The sequence below is a fragment of the Talpa occidentalis genome, unplaced genomic scaffold (assembly GCF_014898055.3).
Source record: "Talpa occidentalis isolate TD23 unplaced genomic scaffold, MPIMG_talOcc4v2.1 talOcc4.3, whole genome shotgun sequence".
NCBI lineage: Eukaryota > Metazoa > Chordata > Mammalia > Eulipotyphla > Talpidae > Talpa > Talpa occidentalis.
Window position 1 is genome coordinate 113,790,615 of NW_023603184.1, and position 21,925 is coordinate 113,812,539.

The following is a 21,925-nucleotide window of genomic DNA, read 5'->3' on the forward strand; positions in this document are numbered from 1 at the left end:
GCTGATAACTTATTATGAAGGCCTGAAGCACTAAAACTAAGGAACAGATCTAGAGGAAGAGATGGAATTCATAGTGATGAATCTACACATTCATTTAAGGTTGCATGCAGATTATATTAATGATCATCATTTTAAAAGAATAAGATATTTAAATAAACAATTTATTTGAAATAATTAAAATTTCATTATGGTTTACCAAAATTTTGAACTAGTGTAAATGATTATTACACTGACCACCATCATATTAAGCTTAAAGGAGATTTGAAATAATTTGAAAAGGATAATTGAATAAAACTTTGGCATGTTAATATTTATGCATGCAGAAATTCCAATTATTATACATTTATTGCGTTAAGGATGGAGACACAGATAAATAAAAACAGTACGGTGTAGATTCCAAAACTTATTGCTATTTCAGTATGGAACCACAGATATAATCACTGTGTGAACATGAATCCTTTGGGAGGAGAAAACAGAACTACTTGCCTGAAAGAGTGAGGAAAGGCGGTGGATAGAATATACTTTCAAAGGGACTTGGATTAAGAGCAAGAGTTTGCTGGGAGGAGGAGGTGGAAAAGGGTAGTCCAAGCACAACCTTCTGGAAGTGTGTTACATACTCAAAGATGAGAAGTTCAGTATTTTTTGCACAAAACCATGGCAAGTGGAGGTAAGAGTGGGTAGAGAAGTAAGCTGTGGACAGATAACAGAAGACCTAAAATTCTGTGCAACATAATTTGGTCTTTATACTGCAGATAATGGTAAAGCAGATGCCTTAGGCAGAAAAATAAAATGATCTGATTTGATCTGGATAAGAGAATATTAAATATTGGAAGCAGCATGTGGATTATTGCATAGCAATAGAAGAGATCAGCAGAAGGGGGCTGTGTTGGAAGGAGATAATGCACCAAAGTGAAAGGCTTTAAGGAATTGAGCTAAGGCAGTGGAAGAGGAAGACAGAACAAAATTCCTGAGACATTGGTGAGAAAAGATTAATAGGCAATGGTGGTTAATTGAAGAGATATGCAGGAAAAGACATGTTTTTAGAGTATTCTTAAAATTTGAGCTTAAGCAAAGACAGAGAAGATGGCAATGCACATTAAATATAGAATATTGGAGAAGACAAAATAATAGCAAAGGTATTTATGCTTTACACATATTGATACAAAATGATGGTAAAATAGCTCAATATTTCCAATAGGAAGTTTTCTCCTTCTTTGCTCCCCCTTCTTTCTTGTCTTTGTGTTCAATATAAATGTGATAGGTGAATCCATGACACTTATTAGCATCACCTAGAAAGGATGGATATGATTGGAGGAAGTAATAAAAACAGTCAATAACCTTCATTTGCGCAGTAATCAGATGAACAGTTAGTAAAGGTAACAGATAAAATGATCATAAAAGTAGGTAGGGAAAAATAAAGTTAGATTAGAGTTTGAAGAAGTCTGCCCAAGAAAATTATGTAGAGGCTGAGGAATGAAAGAAAACATGTACCCCTATCAAAGATTCTGATTAATGCATTCATTCATTTATTTATATTTATCAGTAAATATTTATCAGAACTTTTCTACGTGCCTTGATTTGGGAAACACATCAGGTGAATATCACAATGCACATTGCAGTGAAAAAAGATTCTATCAATAGTTTTCCAAGAAAAGTAGTTATGAGTAGATTATCATACTTACATTCAGGCATTACATTGCAATTTCCTCCTTAAGAACATTTCCTTCAGGGCCTTCCTGGTTGCACAAGGGGTTAAGATGCAACCTATGAAGCTATCCATAGCCACTGCAGCATGAGTTCTATCCCCAGCCAGGGAGCAACCCACATGGCACAGCAGACCTCTCTTGACTCACCCACTGCTCCCTCAGCAGTGTATTTCACTCAGTCTACCTGTTCTGCTCCCTGCTCTGTCTTTGGTGAATCCTCTCACCCCCCACACCTCTGGCCTGTACCTCACTCTTGTATGATTAAATAAATCTTTTTTAAAAAAGAATATTTCTCCTTCAAATATACATTTCATTATATGGCACATATCTGGTCCATACCCTCTTTATAGTAAAAAAAGACATGAACCAAATGGGGTTTTTTATCAAAATAGTTGGTAAATATTTGGTTATTTGGAATAATTCTGTAGAAAATTCTAATCATTCCCACCACCACATACTCATTCACAACAGTTACCCATCATTACCTAAAATCCTGGATAAAATGGTAATTGTGTAAATGAACTTTATTTATCATTTGGAAACAAACATTCCCCACATATTTTGACTAGTAATCTTTAAAAACAAATGAAAAATCTAGTTTTTATTAAAATAAAAGTCTAGATCATATATGATCCCTCACATTCTCATTATGGCCATAATACTCTTAGACAAGTGAGTTGATCTTTCATCAGTTCCACAATAGGTAAATTAAGAATTATATGGGCCTCCCCTAGTAGCGCAGCGCTTGAGTGCTGGGCTGTGAAGCTGCCTGCAGCCTCTGCAGCACCGGTTTGATCCCGGGCCGCCAGCGAGGGTCCCACATGGCGTGCAGACCTCTCCTGCTGCACCCATTGCTCCCCTCAGCAGTGTACTTCATCAGTCTGCCTGTTCTGCACCCCGCTCTGGCTCTGGTGAGTTCTCTCACCCTCCTGCGCTTCTGACTGTACCCAGTGCTTGTATAAATAAATAAATAAATCTTAAAAAAAAAAGAATTATGATACCTTCCTTGCAGAATTATGAATTAAGAGGAAATGAACTAATATGTAAGAAATAGTTAAGAAAAAGTTTGGCAAAATAAAATTTTGATAAATAGTAATTGTTAATATAACAGTATCTAGCAGAATACATAATATTCAAAATATAGTAGTGTTTAATAAACCTAATCCTAAAGCTCTGTTTATTAAGATGTCCTCCATTTCTTAGTATCTCACTAGACAATAAAAACACCTTAACTAAATTTAATTCGAACAAAACCCTAATATTTATTTTTGCCTTCTTGCTGAGGAGCAAAAAACAACAAACAAGCAAAAAAGTACAAAGATTCAACAGATTAAACAAATTGGCCAGGCAGATAATGACAGAACTAGGATTTACAAATTGTCCTTTCTAACTCAAAATCTTTTGCAACTAAACAGCACATGACCCAGGCTGTGTCTCCTTTAAAACTCATTACCCCCCAAATTTTCTCCATCTTCTGATTTCTTTCTATTCTTATTTTTTACATATTCTGGAAATTGTTACCAGGTATCCAAAAATTAAATTGATTTTCTGAAACTCCTTTAATATGTGCTCCCAATCAGTTACATGGGAAGATTCACCTCACAGTCTCACATATGGGTCTTTATTATAAAAGCTCTCTAGGAGTATCAATGACTTTTATTATTATATTTATTATGATTTTATACATTTAATATCTTAAAGCATTCTCACCAGGACTAATACTTTCTCTCTTCCTGACAGTCACATTATCTATTAAATGAAAGTAGTCACTCTAAATAGTGTATCTCATGGACAGAAAATGGGAAAATATTAAGTCATAAAGCAATAATTAGCAATGTAAGTTTTGGTATATTATCTTTTTCTTACTTTCCAGGTGAAATATCAATAGGATAATATTAAATTGATCAAGTGATTGACTATCATCATTTACTACTTAAGTGCTCATCCCTTCTGTACAATAGAAAAGATTAGAGAATACTAATCTCTAATTTTATTCTAAGGTTCTACTAATAATTCCCCCACTGCTTATTCTCTACTAGAGTAAATCTTGGAATGTCTTAGAGATCTTGGATTCTAATGAAAGCTTTCATTTGTTTTTATAAAGAAAAAAAAAGGAAACTAAGAAATCGTTTTTTTTTTTTATAGCTTAGAATCTGTATTTCAATCATTCTCTCTGCTGTTTCTTTTGTCAGCAAAAAAAATAATGTTTAACAGTGAAATGATCCAGGCCCTATCTTTGAGAAATCTAAGTGGTTCTTTACTTGGGATTCTCAAATTCTAAATGCCTGCAGTCAAATTTGGCAAGACTTGTATTTACTAAATTCATTTTCTGGTTTTTCTACATATTTTACAATGTAGCTCCATTGTGAGTTCTGGTAGCTGTCCAATACCATGGGCATATTGTTTGATTTTACAAATCTCTCTCTGCCTAACATGCATTATTGTTGGTTCTCTCTACTATCATTCACTATGGATACTTCTATGTTGAATCAATATTACGTCTCCTTTAAATATGTATGCTAAACTTGAATCAGAAGCAAAGAACATGTGTACAGTGGATACTGGAGAATGGAATGATGCTAGAATTCTGAGGTGGACATAAATTTTGAGAACATAGTATATAAAAAACACCATGTATATTGATTTACAGTTATACAGTCTTTTTTTTCTTTCAGCTCTTGTTTGTGCCTCTGTCTCTTCTGCTAGAAAGGATTGCTAAATATATAGTCATCCATTAATACTTAAATGTAATTCAGGAGCTAAATGTTAATAAAAATCCTCAGTCACATGGAGGAATGTTTGTAAAACAAGAGAGCTTATCAGCACACAACTTGTTTTTCTATACTTTTCCCTGAGAAGAAATCAATATGCTCAAGAGGAAAATTAAAGATCCCACAGGCAATTAAACTAATTTGGAGCAAGATTAACTCTGAATTACAAGTGAAAAACCAACCTTCCAAATTTAAATCAATTACAGAGGAAAAGATTCATCAATATTCATCATTTCATATCAATTTATATGTAGTTGGATATGTAAATTTCCTCTCTTAGACAGGTTTCAGGAAAGTGAGCAAAGTGACCTAAGGAATAAAGGGAATAGAGTGAGTTCCCTATCAGTGCCATGACCAATCATTACTCAGAAGAGAGACTAGACATGAATGGTACTTAGAGACACTGAGTTTTCAATGATGTACATTTGAAAATACCAAAACCTTTTGACTTAGTTTGATTTCTTGAATATAGCATCTTGACTAATTGCAAGGATTTCTTTCCTTATTTAAGGTAAAAATGCATTCTTTTTTGTAATAGTATTGCTGTTTTCTATTGATTTTTGCATTGACTTGTATTGTTAACATTATGAGAGAAGATGACCTGCTTAAAATATAAATCTTCATACAGTGAGTTTGCTATGCTTTAATAACAAAATTTGAGAATTTCTTTTTAACGTGTATGATCTTGAAATTTTGTTGAACTACTCAGTTTTAATTTTGAGTCCCTCGTGAATTTCAATCAACAATTAATGCACATAAAAGTATGAATTTTCTTTTCATCTAAATTCATGAATCTCATGAATTCTATTCACAAACACCTAGGGAAAAGGAACCTTTATAAGATGAGTGACTTTCAGCCCATCTAAAAAATATGCAAATACCGTAATCTGATAAAAATGATACCTTGTAAAACAACATAGAAGACAGGATATAAATCAAATGTGTTTTGGGAACCATAGAATAAATTGTTCTCCCCTAGGGCACCTCGTGGCCTAACACCTGTGACATAAAGCTTAGCTGATCTAATGGTTTGCTGGAAATTACCAGCACTGCTACATATATTCCTGTATAACCACAGAAAACTTTCATATTCATTATGGTCTTCTTTCCACATGGAGTCTTACCTGTCACTTTATGCATTAACTGTCAGCTCTCAATTCTTTAGAACTTCTTAGTAACATTGAGTTTTTGACTCCTCTTTCATGTTGTCACTGCAGTCCCATTTAAGGAAACGGATATCCAAAGATCGCATAAACAAGTAAAGGTCATGGAGCACAATTTGGGGCCATGACCCCCACATTTCTTATGTATTCTGACCTTGCTGGCCATGGCTGTGAGGGATAGTGAGTCAATAGGACCTGGCCTGATCACAATTTGAGAGAGCTTGGTGGTGATTCCAGCTGAGTGAAAAGAGTGGGAAAGGATTCTATTTCAAATACTGCTGACAGCTCAAACAGGAAATAATCAGAATATAAAAGGGTGAATCTACTTTCATCAGACAATACATAGTCAGAAGAAGATAATGTCACTATTTTATAGATGAGACATGAAAACAAGAATTTTTGCCAATTCCTTATTTCAGATGCTATTATTTTAAAACCACGTCTTTGCCTTTCAGCTCTTTATTTTTATTATTTATTTATTTAATTTGTGGGACCCTCGCCAGCAGTCAGGGAACAAACCGGCGCTGCAGAGGCTGCGGGCAGCCTCGCAGCCCAGCGCTCAACCGCTGGGCCACCAGGGGAGGCCCTCTTTATTTTTATTTTTTTTTAAGATTTATTTATTTATTTATACAAGTGCTGGGTACAGCCAGAAGCATGGGAGGGTGAGAGAATTCACCAGAGCCATAGCGGGGAACAGAACAGGCAGAGTGACGAAGAAATGCACTACTGTGGGCGTGGCAGGAGAGGTCTGACGCGCCATGTGGGACCCTTGCTGGTGGCCGGGGAACGAACCAGCGCTGCAAAGGTTGCCGGCAGCTTCGCAGCCCAGCGCTCAACCACTGCGCCTCCAGGGGAGGCCCTCAGCTCTTTATTTGACAGAATTTTGCCCCAAACTCTTGATTAAAGGACAGTAAGAGGTCTTCTAAAGGACTTTCTTATAAAATATTTATATTCTATTTTATTTCTTGTAACTCTGAAGAGTTTGTCAACAAAATGGACAGTGATTTCTAGTCTTAACTTTGTAATTTGGAAACTGTGAAACTGACAAAATTTTTCAAAGCCTCAATTTTACTAATAATTTCAAAGGTTAGAGTTGAATTGCGGATTTCAATACATTTTTTAACAAATGAGGAAAGAGAAGCAAATGTTTATTGAGAGTCTACTATGTGTCAAGCTCTCATAATATAGAGAAAGAAGTATAATACAGTGAAGGCAGTAAATGCCCATTTGAGCAGGTAAAGTAGAAGAAAGTGAGTCTCTGTGGATGTTACAGCTATTAAGGGAGCCAGGTGCTGGCAGTGAGGAGGCACAGGACAGGGTTTTCAGGGCATGAAGAACCTGTGAGAATCTTGGTGGGGTCTAAGTATCTGCAAAAGATCAGTAGTTGCAGCAATCATCCAAATTATTTTGGTCATACAAAGTACAGAGTACTGAGTTTTCCCATTTTGCTTTTGCCAAGGGTGTAGAAATGTCTGTAGGCTGCTACAGATGGAATATTTAAGGAAGATGAAAGTCAAGACAAATCTAATGTGTAACAGAATTGACTGCATTTTTACAGGAGATTGAGGAGGGAAAGTAGTGTTTTCTCTTAGTTTCTACTTACCATGCATATATCTAAACTTGGAGAGTCAAAGAAAAGCAGAGGAAACTTACACAGCTTCTGTTCAGGAGGACGTGGGAGGAACATTTTAACAAGAGACTTCTTCATGAGAACCAGTGTCTCCAGAGAAAGAACTATTGCCCCACAAACTCTGATGATTAATACAATATTTAGTGATGCAGCATATTTATTGTTATATTAGTGCCAGGAAATAGAGAACTTTAAATGATCTCTAGAACAACAGTGTATCTAGTTTTACAAATGTAACCATGGAAAAAGCTTATAATTACTGGAGGAGTCCTACAGCAATTCCACTTAGCAAGTCGGAGATAAAGATTGTTAGTTACTTTCAGGAGTGGCCTATGCTTTACAGGGTATAATAATGGATGGGTAGAATTGTTAGATTAACACTAGTAAAGCTGGTTTTTTGGGTTTTTTTTTTTTTGGTTATTGCTAAATATGAAGTTGTGACTGATTAAAACAGCAGGTAAATATGAGGCTTACTATGCATAATAAAAGCATGAAATAGATCTATGGAAAAAGAGAAAAAGAAAAGAAAGACACTTAACATGCACCTTTTGGTCTAATTTTCTTCCTACTGAGCTATGGGTGCATTGGTTTTGGGCATATTTCCATAACATATATCTGAAGAGCTGTAAATCTAGACCTCAGAATCAACATAGAAGACAGGAAGGAAGGAAAGTCAGGACGGAAAATATATACTTTTCATTTGGGGTTAGAGTAGTTTAGAGTAGAATTACATAGGAAAACATATAATTTATTATCCAAACCAAATATCTAGGTTTATCTGGGTTAGATATTCAAGGTTCTTCCCTAGTGTCTGTAGAGCCTGAGGCAAGAGTACAAACTAAAATCTGTATATGCCAAGCCCAAGTATTTGACACAGTTCAAGTATAAATAGAAGCCACAAAGCTACTAAATAACCTTCCATCTTTGCAAATAAATATTTTAAACACCCAAGAAAATTACTTTCAAAATTTGATTACTCAGAATTCTCATAATTCTTGGGGTTGTGTGCAGGATCATGCAGGTAGAGGGAGAGCAGGACCCTAACCCCCAGAAGGCCCTTTTCCACATGTCCCCAGCTTCTCTTTGTGCCAGGATGACTTCTCATGTGCATGTCAGTATCTTCTTCAGCCTGCATGTCTGAGTTCCCACCGCTTCTCAGTGTGCAGTCAGTGTATACAATAACCGCTTCTTAAGAATAGGGGAGGGGTATCAAAGATGCATGACCTATTATCATGGGACTCCTGGATATGAGCATAAACCATTTGTGCTGGTAACACTGGAACTACAGGTTCACAGGATTTGGTTAGAAGGTGAGCATTATTTTCTAGGTGAACAGGTTTCCTTGACTCAGATAAATCACCAACTAGAAAAGAGGTCAAGCTAGAACAAGACCAGAGTTGAGGTCTAGATAGTGCAGGGATAAGAACATAGCCCTTTTCTCATATACTGACGCCAGTGTTACAAATGCTAAGTTGAAACTGATCCCAAGACACAAGACATGAGCCTATACTCTTGAGCAAACTGGGATGTATTGTTATCCTAAATTTGTGGAGCACTCATTGGGGTGTAAACTGCCATCTGAAAGTGTTTTTGGTGTGTAGACCCAATTCAGGCAGATTTCTCAAAAAAGAGCTTTTTGTATATTCTTTATAAGAATAAGAGTTTCTATACAAACTTATATATGAATAGGATACAGTTAAAAAAAAAAAGATAGAGCTGTGTGAGCTTCCTGAAGGACAGAGAATCATTTTTTTCTCAAATAATGCCCTTTTTAAAACCTCCCTGTTTGATAGCAAGATCAGAACCTTTGTTTTTTCAGCAGTTTGGATTTGCCTGAAAACCTATTCTTAACCTTCCTTGTACTTTCAAAGGTTCTTAATCATGACATTAGGTTTCTCTTTTGTCTATTTTAAAGAAATGGTGATTTTTTTGTGTGTGTTCCAATTAGAAAATTTATTAATGTGTAAGTCCTGTGCTTATAGATACCAGATGCTTTGGAACCCACTCTAATCAGGACTTTGTCTTAACAACTCCATGGAAACTGCTTTGTCAATGACCCTCATGTGGCCAAAAACATTGGTGAAATTCTAAGTTTCACTTTGGCAGAAGTCTCAGCAATATGTGACAAGCCTGTATTTTTTGAAACAGTTTCTTTAATTGGTTTCTGGGATAACATTCTCATTTGGTGCCTGCGCTACCACACTGGATATTACGTCTTTGCCTCCTTTTGACTAGCCTTCCATATCCATTCTACTTCATATTAGGGAAAGAACCCCAGGGTTTCAGGTCTGGGAGTTTTTCTTTTAGGTTTACTTTTGTTTTCTGAGTAAATTCATCCAATTTCAACATTTCTAGCGCTTTCAATGTTTTGACAATTCCCATGCTGATACTGCAAGCCCATATCTTTCTCTTGTTTTTCATATTCATGGCTGAGCAGCCTGGGATACCTGATAGAATTCCATGGCCAACACTGAACTCTTGATTTCCCCAACCAACATTACCCCTTTTCATTGCTTCTCTTTTAGTAAATATGAATGGGACTCCATTTTCCTCAGTGCTCAAGGAAAACAAAACAACAAAAAAATCAAATAAAAAATAAAACAAAATTGAAACCATTCTTTTCATCTATATCCAATCAATGAGCATATCCTGTTGACTCCAGTTCCCTATATATCCAGAATCCTGTGATTTCTTTCGGCCTCTGTTACTAGCATGGTATTTTAAGCCATCGACATAATCTCTTGCCCAGAAAATTGCAGTAGCTTCCTAATCAGTCTCTGATTCTACCCTGCTTCCAACCTCACCAGTTTATTTTCCACTTATCAGTAAGAAAGAACATTTAAAAATACATGTCAGATGTCCAGTTGTTTCATTCCTCTTTCTCAAACCCTGTGGTTCTTCTAATTAATAAAAGTAAAAATCAACACCAGGGCTTTCAAGGTCCGAGATGGTAGGATTACTAACGACTCTTTGGTCTCCTTCCACCCTCTCTCTGCCTCCATTACATCATCTTCTTGAGATTCCTCAAAGTCTTAAACACAATCCTGCTATAGAACTTGTACTTTCATAGCACTTACTGCTACTAGTGACAGTAAGATCTTCCATTTCCAACAACAGCATACATCATTCATGTCTCTTCTCAAACTTCACCTCACTAGGGAACACTTCCTGATCACCTGATTGAAAATAATACTTCTAGACAGTAAAAGCTTGCTGAATGACAGGTGAAATCCTGGGTATCTCTGGGATTCAGGCAAGATTTCCACTATAGTTTTCAAAACAAAAGTAAAAATGAAAGAAAAAAGGTAAAGATAATACCCTGGTGTTTGAGTTGAAATATGTTGCTTTGCTGGGTGTATCCAGCTTTTGTGTAGCATGGATTGCCAGCCAGAAATACAGTCTGTGACTCTGTGAAGTGGGCAGCACTGTAGCTCCACTGTGAATGCTGTAGTTCTGGCCACACACATGCAAGTACAGTAATGCTCTTAAGGGGATGAAGCAAGATAGAGTTGGCTTTCTGTAATCCTATCTATTCTATTTGCATCCTTTTTTTTCTTTGTACACTTTAAGCTGTGGTAAATATTTTGAATTACTTAGTGTAATATTTATAGCATTTTTGAAATATAGCAAAAGTTATTTTGAGCCAAGGGAGGAATTGTATCTGAGTCAAAGCTTGGGACCTTTTGGTGTAGCCTCCAATTTCATGTTGCACTTGGCAGCAAGGCTACCAGATTTAATTCAGCTTTTACATTCTACATCTGCTTCTGTGAGCAATATAATAAAATTATTTGCCTAGTTTGAACTGTTTCAAGGAGAGATGCATAATACAAATGACTGAGTTCAAAGTGTCTTGGAAAATTAGCTAAAATCTATAAATCATAATATATCATTTGCTTTGCAAAATCTCTGTGACTTCACTATATACTGCAAAGTTCCTAGTCTATGCTTTTTAAAAAGTAGGTGTTGGATAATCTTGTCACCTTTATTTATTTAATAATCTTTTAAAAGTCATTAGCTGTATATCATGATCTCAACAACATTCATTAATAAGTGTCACGCTTAACTGATATTTTGTCAAATAACATACCTTCAGAGATGATCATCAGTGAATATGGACCAGGTAGCATATGCTCTAATGTTTCAAACTATAAAAGTAAAGAAGATATCAAAGGAATATATTTCTCTTATTCTAAAAATGCTGTATTGGAATTACTTAACCTTAAGACATAAGACATTTCTATTTATACATCATCAATAATTACCTAAAAGTCAACAGGCAAAATAGTGCAAATAGAGAAATAAAACTGCAAATGAAAAGATAGGTTACTCATTGCGTCACAACTTTCATATCCTCACATGGTTCCTTTTTCTCTCTGCTTGTATTTCTATCAGTAAAAATGATAAAGTCTTTAAAATGGCCACACATTTGAAAAATTGAAAGTATCTCTTGTAGTGCAACTTTGTAGGTTACCTCTGTTTTGTTTTGAGGTCTTATAGCTATATAAGTTGTAAAGACAAATAATAATGCAATTATATCTGTAGTAATGGAAATCTGTTATGTCCAGTGGTATGCAATGATTATCACCTATAGAAAGAGTTCTTTTCCATCTGTTTGTGAATTCACTTCAGCATTATTTATCTGCTTGCATGGGTATGGCATTTTGAGTTCTCCTTTGAACAACTGTATCATCTTCCTGGTTCCCTCATTAACTACTGAGTTAAACAAAAGTTATATTTGTATGAGAGTCATACTGATAAATATAATTTTTAAAAGGTGAAACTTCTTTTCCTTCATTTTTAACTCCCATTTGTAATTGAAGTATGCAGTGAAGATGAAAGAAATCCTATTTATTTTCCTGTTTCTGCATTTCTTCCTCTTCTTTTGGCACAAAAAAGGAATCTGCATGCATTGTAGTTTATTTAGATTTTAATAATCTTTGTAGGTTTTTCTAGAAAATGCCCAGTGAATCTACATATAAACTGCTTTGCTAGGTAAGTGTACCTCATGAATAAACTAAAGCCATACAAGTGTAGGCATGTGTTTTTCTTGGCTTTCGGAGTGATTACTGAGAGGTGATTAAATTGCTTGCTCTGTTTCTCTCGTTTTGTGGTTGTGTGTGGTTTTGATATGCTTGCAAGTGATAAGTTATTTGGCAATGCAGCCAGCAATGATTGGAAATTTGATTTTGTTCTCTGACCATTGGGTGATCACTACAAATAAATTAATGGTTTATAGAGCTCTATCCTCTATTGGGGTAAGAAAGAAGGAGATTCTAGTTCACCAATCCTTTTTGCCTATTTATTTTAAGTTCAAACTAGTTAAGAATTCTATACCCCTCTGATAGAACAGTTCTTTGACATTTGGGCCAGTGTGTTTTTGTGTTTCCATGTCTCATATATTTTTGAAATGTGACTAAAATCTGTATATTACATATCTGTATGTTTCTGACTCTGTAAATGAGGATGGCTTTAGGTCTAGTTGTGTGTGTGTGTTGTTTACTTGTCTTTAGAAATATTAATGTAAAATCTCTTAAATGGGGGCCTCCCCGGTGGCGCAGCGGTTGAGCGCTGGGTTGTGAAGCTGCCCACGGCCTCTGCGGCACCGGTTCGATCCACGGCTGCTCCCCCGCCACCGGAGGAGGGTCCCACATGGCGCGCAGACCTCTCCTGCCGCCCGCTGCTCCCCTCAGCAGTGTACTTCGCTCCTTCTGCCTGCTCTGCTCCCCGCTCTGGCTCTGGTGAATTCTCTCACCCTCCCGCGCTTCTGACTGTACCCAGTGCATGTATAAACAAAACAAACAAACAAATAAAATAAATAAATAAAACATGCCTCTATTAAAAAAAAAAAAAAACCCAAAATATAAAAAAAAAAAATAAAATCTCTTAAATGGTTCTGTTTTAACTGGATTACAAAGATAAATGTGCTTAAATAAATTGAATAGCCACAAAATAAGGAAAATTGCTAGACAATGATATTAAGTTTCTAATACTTTTAATCTGTTTCTCTGTCTCTATCTCTCTTTCTCTCAATACATGTAAGATATTTCAATATATTCTTAACGGAAACTAACTCAGAAACATACTTAGAATGTAATTGTGTACTATTGTGGTAAATCTCTGGCATATGTCACTAGTTTAATAATTTTGATTCAATAAACACCACTATCTAGCCTCTCATTTGTATTAATGATAACAGAAAGATGCATTATATAACTTGGGTTTGTTTTTTCATAAACTTATTCAAATTTGCCAATGCAGTAAGCTAGAATTTTCCTACAAAATTTTTGATTATGAAAAACATGCACATGTATTCTACTAAATCAGATCATTTTACTTCACACTGTTTATTTCAACTAGTTTTATAGAATTTGGAGATACTTTATAAAACCTTTAAGTAATTTATAACCTTGATCTGATATTAAATTAACTAATGGATAACCATTAGATATATGGTTATTTTCATGTGAGAAACTATTACTGAGCATAATTTTAAGTTCTTTAATTCTTTTACATATTATAGATACACTATATAACTTGAATCAGGCTTATTTTTGTCATTTTATAAAGATGAAAAAGAGATGTGTATAGCTGTAGAAAGGTGTTTTTTATGTATTCACAGTCTTTGTTTATCTGTTGAAGTTTTTGGGTTTGCCAGAGTTCTCAATTACCTTCACTCAGTATTCTCTGCAGTAGAAGTTGGTTATTTCTGCTGCACGTTTTAACTAAGAAGAATGGTTGAAACTACAGATAGAAGCACCAGAGACTTATCCTTTTACTTTATATTTATTTCATGTCCAGATGAAGTCCTTTACACTTTGGGGATATATTAAGGACCCAAAGCACTATCTCTGTAGATTATAACTATTGGTACTTAACATTTTAGAAATCAAAGATGAGAATTTCTTTAATTTTATCACCTGAATATAGCAATGAGGACCACATTCCCTGTTGCTGGAAATAAGAATATTGATATAAAATGATTCCTTTATTTATTTGTTTTGTTTATTTATGCATACAAGAACTGCGGTGTAGGCCAGAGGTGCAGTGGAAGGAGTGAGAGAATTCATCAGAGACAGAGTGGGAAGCAGAACAGCCAGATCTACTGAAATACACGCCTGAGGGGAGCAGTGAGCGAGACAGGGGAGGTCTGCTGTGCCATGTGGGTTAGCTCCATGGCCAGGAATAAAACTCGTGCTGCAGTGGCTATGGGGTAGCTTCATAGTGCTGCAACTTAACTCCTTTGCCACCAGGGAGGCCCCAATTCTTTCTTATTAATACCTTAAGCCTGTTTTAAGGTCCTGTTTGTACAAAATACAAAAGAACATAATAAAGGACAAAAACTTGTAAAGAAAAACTCATTTCTCTTAGTTTATAATACTTAACTCTGAAAAGAAACTATGAAATGTATTAAAAAACATAATTTGCTTGATTTTGATTGACTTCAGTCTCTGTTCCTTGGTTTATTGATTAATACCCTCACCTATAATAAATTCTTCTACTTTCAGTGTAATCCTCCTAGACAGCAAAGATTTTTTTTTTGACCAAATTAATTATGTGTTTTTTGTTGACTTTGCCTGTATCTTTGGGAAAACAAAACAAAACAAATTGACCATAGTTTCTTCACTTATAAATAACAAATATTCTCTAAAAGTGTGCTACTATTTTTGTATTTTTAAGTGTTTTCTCTTTGATTAAATATATACTCAGATATATTTTTAGGATCCCATAACTCTATTTTATCAAATGTCCAAATTTCCTAAGATGTCTTTTTTTTTAAATTTTTTTAAAAGATTTATTTATTTATTTATACAAGCACTGGGTACAGTCAGAAGCGCGGGAGGGTGAGAGAATTCACCAGAGCCAGAACAGGAAACAGAACAGGCAGACTGACAATACACTGCTGAGGGGAGCAGTGGGTGGCAGGAGAGGTCTGCGCGCCATGTGAGACCCTCAACTAGTAGCCCGGGGATAGAACCAGTGCTGCAGAGTCTCTGGGCAGCCTCACAACCCAGTGCTCAACCGCTGCACCACCAGGGAGGCCCAAGATGTCTTTTTTTTTAAAAAAAAATAAATATTTTGACTTTCCAAAAATCATGTTCTCTAAAAAAAAAAGGGACATATTTTACACCTGAGATATTATCAAAAATTTTCAGATGGGCTCAAAAATCTCAAAGATTATTCTTTCACCTTACAGAAAAGCTGTTAAAAACTAGTCTTGTTTTTCAGTATTGTAACTGTTACGAGGAAACCGTTGTCAAATAAGAAAAGACAACTATTCTTTCTTAGGTTACATTTCTACTGGCAAAATATGACTATAAACTGTTCAGAATTTGTATGCTTTATGGAAAGTCCCTGGAAGTTTGTCATTGTACTCAATTTCCAAATATATTTTAACCTTGAAGTAAATACTAATGAAAAATCTGCCAACTTGTTTTATAATTAATAGTGCTCTGACAGTGCTTTGCCTGAAATTAGACAACAGTGTCTTCAGTCAAAATTTCAGCTATTCTTTAAACTATTGCTTAACCTAAGATGTCCTTCTTTGATATGAATTTATATTTTGTATACCAAGGGTTCTCAATTTAGAGTGTATACTAGACTTACCCATGAAGTTTTAGAAAATATACTACTAAGCCTTATCCCAAACTTACTGAATCTCTTTGCTTGATAGTCTTTTTTTTTTTTTAATAGAGGCATGTTTTTATTTATTTATTTGTTTGCTTTGTTTATACATGCACTGGGTACAGTCAGAAGCACGGGAGGGTGAGAGAATTCACCAGAGCCAGAGCGGGGAGCAGAGCAGGCAGAAGGACCGAAGTACACTGCTGAGGGGAGCAGCGGGCAGCAGGAGAGGTCTGCACGCCATGTGGGACCCTCCTCAGGTGGCCGGGGAGCAGCCGGGGATCGAACCTGTGCCACAGAGACTGCAGGCAGCTTCGCAACCCAGCGCTCAACCTCTGCGCCACCGGGGAGGCCCTCTTTGCTTGATATTCTTGGTATAAAATGCATCTCGGAATTATGTTATAGCTCAAGATATATAACAATTTGTTTAATTATCTTTGGAATGACTTTATTACCTTTGTTTTTCTTGCCACAGACATAACATTTTCTTTCCAGTTGTATTATTCTTATGAATTTTCATTTTTGAAAGTTATCACTAATAAACTAACCACAGTAAATTTACATATTTGCCACACACAAATAATGGTCTCTTGAGGGAAGAGAGTTTGACTGTTCTTATGGTATAGGTCCACCCAAGCTTATGGATAGTAAAGAGAGCCAGTTCCTTACATGTCAGCAATCGCCTCAGATGTTAGGTAAATTGAAAAAAGAGTAATTCACCCAAATTTATAGACAGAGCTGGTGAAATCTGGCAGAGACCTTCTCTGGGATCTGATTTGTGTCTCAAGTTGGCAAAAAACACAGGCTTTTAAAAATGCAATTCTAGATTCCTATAAAATCTCCAGGCAAAAGTTAAGTGTATGACCTTAGTGATTATTCAGTACTGAATGGTTAACAAATTAGATAAAATGAACATGTTCCTGGGAAAATGCAAACTACTAAAACTGCTCAAAGCAAATAAATGTAGATAAGTACTAATTGAAGAAATTGAATCAGTAATAAAATTACTCATATCCGTCAGGTCCAGATGCTTTCACTGCTGAGTTTCACCGAACATTCAAAGAAGGAATATAAACAACTCAAACCATTTATCGCTCCCATTGTCATATAAAAATTAAATGTATTAGATCACACATATTTGTGCATGTACACCTGTGTATACCATATATTTTTTCTCTTTTTATACATAAGACATACAAGTTATTACAGTGTCCTTTCTAGTGCACCCTTCTGGTTTTTAAACCTTTCCTTATTTTGAGATTTTTACAATTCTATAAACTGATAAGTTTCCTTATTCTTGATTATTGAAATAAAAATTATTTAGTGGAATGCAACTGATTACTGCCCTAAAGATAGAGCTATTTTATATCTCTTTATAAGTTCATTTTGGCATTTCTTAAATTCATCCAAATTATATTTTGAATTCTCCTTTGAATGGTTGTGACATATTCTGGTTCTCTCACTAATGAATGAATTGAAAAAAATCTTCAACATGTTTTCATTTAATATTTGTGTGAGTCATAATTATGCCCTCTTTTAAAATTATCTTCAAATATTTCTTTTCTTTTTTTCTTTCTGCTCTTCAATACAAATCACACAATAGGAGAAAGGAGACACATCCCCACACATTTTGCTGTTCTGTTTACCCTTCCCTTTCAGTTTAGGAAGAAGCTTATATTTGTAATTTTTTAGCTTAAAAAACAAATTCATAAATTTAAAATGTTGATTTGTGGAATGATTTAATAGTTTATTGAAGTCTTTAAAGAAGGTAATAAAGTCATTGATTCTGAGAATTGTTTTACTGACTGCTGTAAAGCACTATGCTTTTGTTACATTATTCAGAACTTTAGCAAATATGAGTGAAAAATCAAATTTAACTCATAACTTTAATGTTTTCATACTGCCAAAAAATAGGGAAATACATGAACTAGGCATAACATGAGTTGTTTTAATGCTCAGAACATCTAATGTATGTTTTTCAGATAAAAGAAGTGGTGGCTTCTATGAGCAAATTAAAACAAGAGAAAATTAAAATAAGTTCACATTTTACAAAATTGTTAAGCAATAAATACAGCACTATAGCTGCCACAAAGTCTATGCACATTGAATTACATTTGAACAAAATCTAAATTCCTGATGGATATTTATTGCCTAAATAAATGGATAATAACATAGCAGATTCATATCTTTTAAAAATTAAAATGGAATTTTCACAAGTATTTGCAGAAAATTAGCAAAACTACATTTTAAAAGGTAGAGTTTTCTAAAATCAGGTTTTAGATACCAAAAAACTAACACCAATTATATATAGGCTAATACACCGAAGACTGTACAATAGATGATTTCTGGTCATAAAGAAAATCTGTTCAAAACTTAACAAAAGCACATAAAAATTCACCTGAAAATGAAAATATAATTTTAATACCATGCTAGCTGTTATTCAACATTGTCTATGAAATATGTGGTTAAGACTTGACAGTTGCCTGGAAAATTCTGAAATATGTGAATGTCAGCAAAAGATTTGAATTTGTGTCTTTGAATAATAAATAAGTAAAAGGTGAGGTGAGTGTATTTAAAGGAATTTTTGTATAATTTAGATATTAGAAAGTCCAGAACAGCCTGTGTTCCTTGGTATGACCATTTGCTATGAAATCCATAAATTTTAAACCAACTTAAAAAAACTTTACAAGTAGATATATAAATTATAAAATATAAATGTATTGACCAAGCCATTTAATATGTTAATTCCTACTAACTTACATAATTTTCCTGGACAATTTCAAATGACTTAATTTCTCATCCTCTTTGACTAGAAACAACCTATAATGACTAAGTCATTAGTTTAATCCATTATAAGTAGATTGACCTACTGTAAGAACACAAATACATAATTTGTCTCCCAAAATTTACTAATTAAAAACACTTTTATTTTTTCAAAAATTCCAGTAGAAACGATTATTAAGGAAATGTAATCCCATTTCAAAGTCAATTTATCTTCGGAATTTCTTCCATCTTAATATATTTGATAACCATTCTGACATCCTTAATGATATATTCAAGTCTCTCTGATTTGTATTATCACATACAGTAGATTTATTAAAATATTAAAGCATTGTATATGATATATAGTATTCCTCTAATTTTTAAAAATAAGCTGGAACATTTCCAAAATCATGTATCTTCATATGTGTCGGAAAAGTAGTGTTTTTAATTAGGTAAAAACTATGTGAGTAGTGTATTGGCATTTATTACAGTAGGAGTCATTTAAATTTTCTGAATTAGAATACAAGTTCATTGTCAAACCTACCTATTATTAAGGTATGAGTCACCTAAGCTAATATATTCAATAAAATAATGGCCTTGAGTTTTTAAATAAATATTTCATTTCTCATCATAGATATTTCTGTTCTCTTATTTCTCAAGTTTCTGATGCTGGCATCTGGTTGTCTTTAAAATATTTACCAAATATAGAATTCCAGACTCTATTTTGTTATAAAATCTGCCCAGACACAGTATCAGATATTAACGTGCATACATCGTGACATTGTGTATTTGTTTTTTTTTTTTAAAAAGCTTACCTAGATCGCATGGATTTGAGACTATAAAATAGAATAACATATTTACAAGCTCATTTTTCACAACACTTTTTTACAAGCTTCCAAGAAAATAAGAAATCCTTCATTGATTTCCTTCATGTAAAATAATTGCTAATTTGTCTACACAGTAGAAATGGAAGGGACAAAGGTTCTATTTACAGATATAGGGAAACTGATTCCACCTATTTGTGTAGTAAGATGGAAAAATAGATGACAAGGTGTTTGGGGTATCAACCAAGATGTCTCCCTAATGATACTAAAGTAGAATTGCATATCATACAACTAGTCATCATCTCAAAAATGGATATAACACCAGATATAACTGTGATGTATCAGCAAATGAGTAGTTAATAGGCATTCTACTAAGTTTTTTTTTTTTTCCTGGGGAGAAGAGAATGAGCCAGCAAAACTAATTCTCTCTCTATCTCATCCATTTGAAAGGGTGAATACAAAAAGGACTGGGGTACTTTCTGAGGGGAAAAAGGTCAAGCTAATTTTCCCTCTGAGTCAGAAGGTCTAGCTAGGTCTCTTTGAGCAACTTTAGGAGTTGAATCCTGCCTAATATGTATATGAATCTTTACAGTCTTATTTTGTGAATTCATGCTGTGGCTGCAAGTGGCTTAAACTGACCTATAAGTATTGATCGAGATCATCTTTTTTCAATTCCTCATTAGGTGATGTCAAGTTGGTAACTTGAAATCAGCCATGGTAGTAGTATTTATATCAGAGAAACTGGTAAACATTACAAATGGATATTTTCCCCTGTAGAGTTGTCTGTTAAACATTTGTCAATACTATATGAGTTTGTCTGAGAGTTTTCCTTGTATCATTCAAGAAATGCATTTAATACTGAAGTCTTCTGGCTGTAAAGTCATGGATTCAAGCCTTTGAGTTAGGAGTGGCAAACAGTTAATCAATGTGCCCACTTTTATCAATCATATAACTTTTCTAGCTTTAAGACTACATTTTCAACATCATGGATGCTTTTTCCATTTAAGTGTTCACTAGGACAGTCATGACTATAACCTGTACCATCACTGATTGTTGACACTGTGTAAGATGCACTGCGAAGAGCATCTGAGTGGGAAAAGCTGTTTCCAAATTGGATTCTGTATTGATTCCAGTTTCTTCTCAGGATTGCTTGAACCTATCAATTGAAAAGAAAAAAAGGACAAAATCAGTCCATTAATTGAGATGAAAATATTATGTTTAATAGTACCATAAAAAATAAGCTATGTATAGAAGATTTTTTAAAGAATTGTTAAGTAATGCATAATGCTTTGTTTAGATAGTGTAAACTAACTTTACCTCATAAAGATCACTTAATTCTTCTTTACTTTTGGAATCCATTAATATTTTACTTTCCATGTCTTAGGTTTTTTTTTTTAATTTTTATTTATTTTTGTAAGAACTAGGATGCAGGCCAGAGATGCGGGGTGTTAGAGGATTCACCAGAGACAGGGTGGGGAGCAGAACAGGTAAATTAGATGAGACAGGAGAGGTCTGCTACTCCATATGTGGGTTAGCTCCCTGGCTGGGAATTGAACTTCCGGCCTTTTCGGTGTAACCCTTAGGCTACCAGAGAGGCCCTCCATGCCTTAGTTTTGAAGCTTTAAAAATGTGTGTGAATATCTAATTGTCAAATACTTAATCCAGATCCCCCACCTACAAAATTTATTTAGATATACATTAATATCTTTATTAAAGAAACAGAAGATAATTAATGAAAGTTTACAGAAAGAGAGAAAAGAAAAAGAAGTTAAGGATAAAGGAAGTGTAAATAATCACCATCATCATAGCAGTAGCAGCAACAACTTTTTGCTGAGTGGTTACTAAAAGCCCAGATTGTGCTATATTCTGGGAAATAAAAGAGCATGACTTTTGTTTGCATGAACTTACTACCCAGATTAAACAAATGGAAAACTTAATATGAAAAATAATGTCAGAAATTTCACCACTACACATTTTTTTTTCTTGGACCTCCTCTGCTTAATGAATTTGAAGTTTATCACTTCCTTTCTCTCTGAGAATAGAGACCCAGGTTAGGTTGCCTATATGTAGTTCATGATTTTCATTGCTATAAAACTCAAAGGTGATTTTCTTCATACTGAATTAGTAAATGCAAATAAGAAATTCAAAAACATCTCCAACTTGACCACATCACATTTCTTAGTGTCTAATGAGTAAAAAGACTGGTTTGGGGCAATCTTCTTCTAGGTTATAAATGTATTAACTACATCCCTATCCCTGATCTATATCTTTATAAAGCATGTATAGTTTTGAACTGTCTTCTACACTCTACTGCTCTTTGACCCTTTAGTTTTTTTCCAAAGGAAGGATAAACATCTGAAAGCAATTTTTCAGTAATTCATGTATTATAACATATTCATGCAATACTTAACTTTCTGCTATTGATTATACAGAATTCTTCAGTTTT

The 21,925-nt window shown here is 34.4% G+C and overlaps 1 protein-coding gene across 1 annotated transcript in view; it reads right to left on the reverse strand.

The window, feature by feature from the left end:
* Positions 1 to 16,333: 16,333 nt before the first annotated feature.
* CALCRL (calcitonin receptor like receptor) overlaps positions 16,334 to 21,925 on the reverse strand; it is an 83,996-nt gene continuing 78,404 nt past the window's right edge. The window contains exon 15 of the mRNA XM_037523681.2: positions 16,334 to 20,635. Within this exon, the coding sequence (XP_037379578.1) occupies positions 20,420 to 20,635 (216 nt within the window). The 3' untranslated portion in view covers positions 16,334 to 20,419. The remainder of the gene's footprint in view (positions 20,636 to 21,925) is intronic.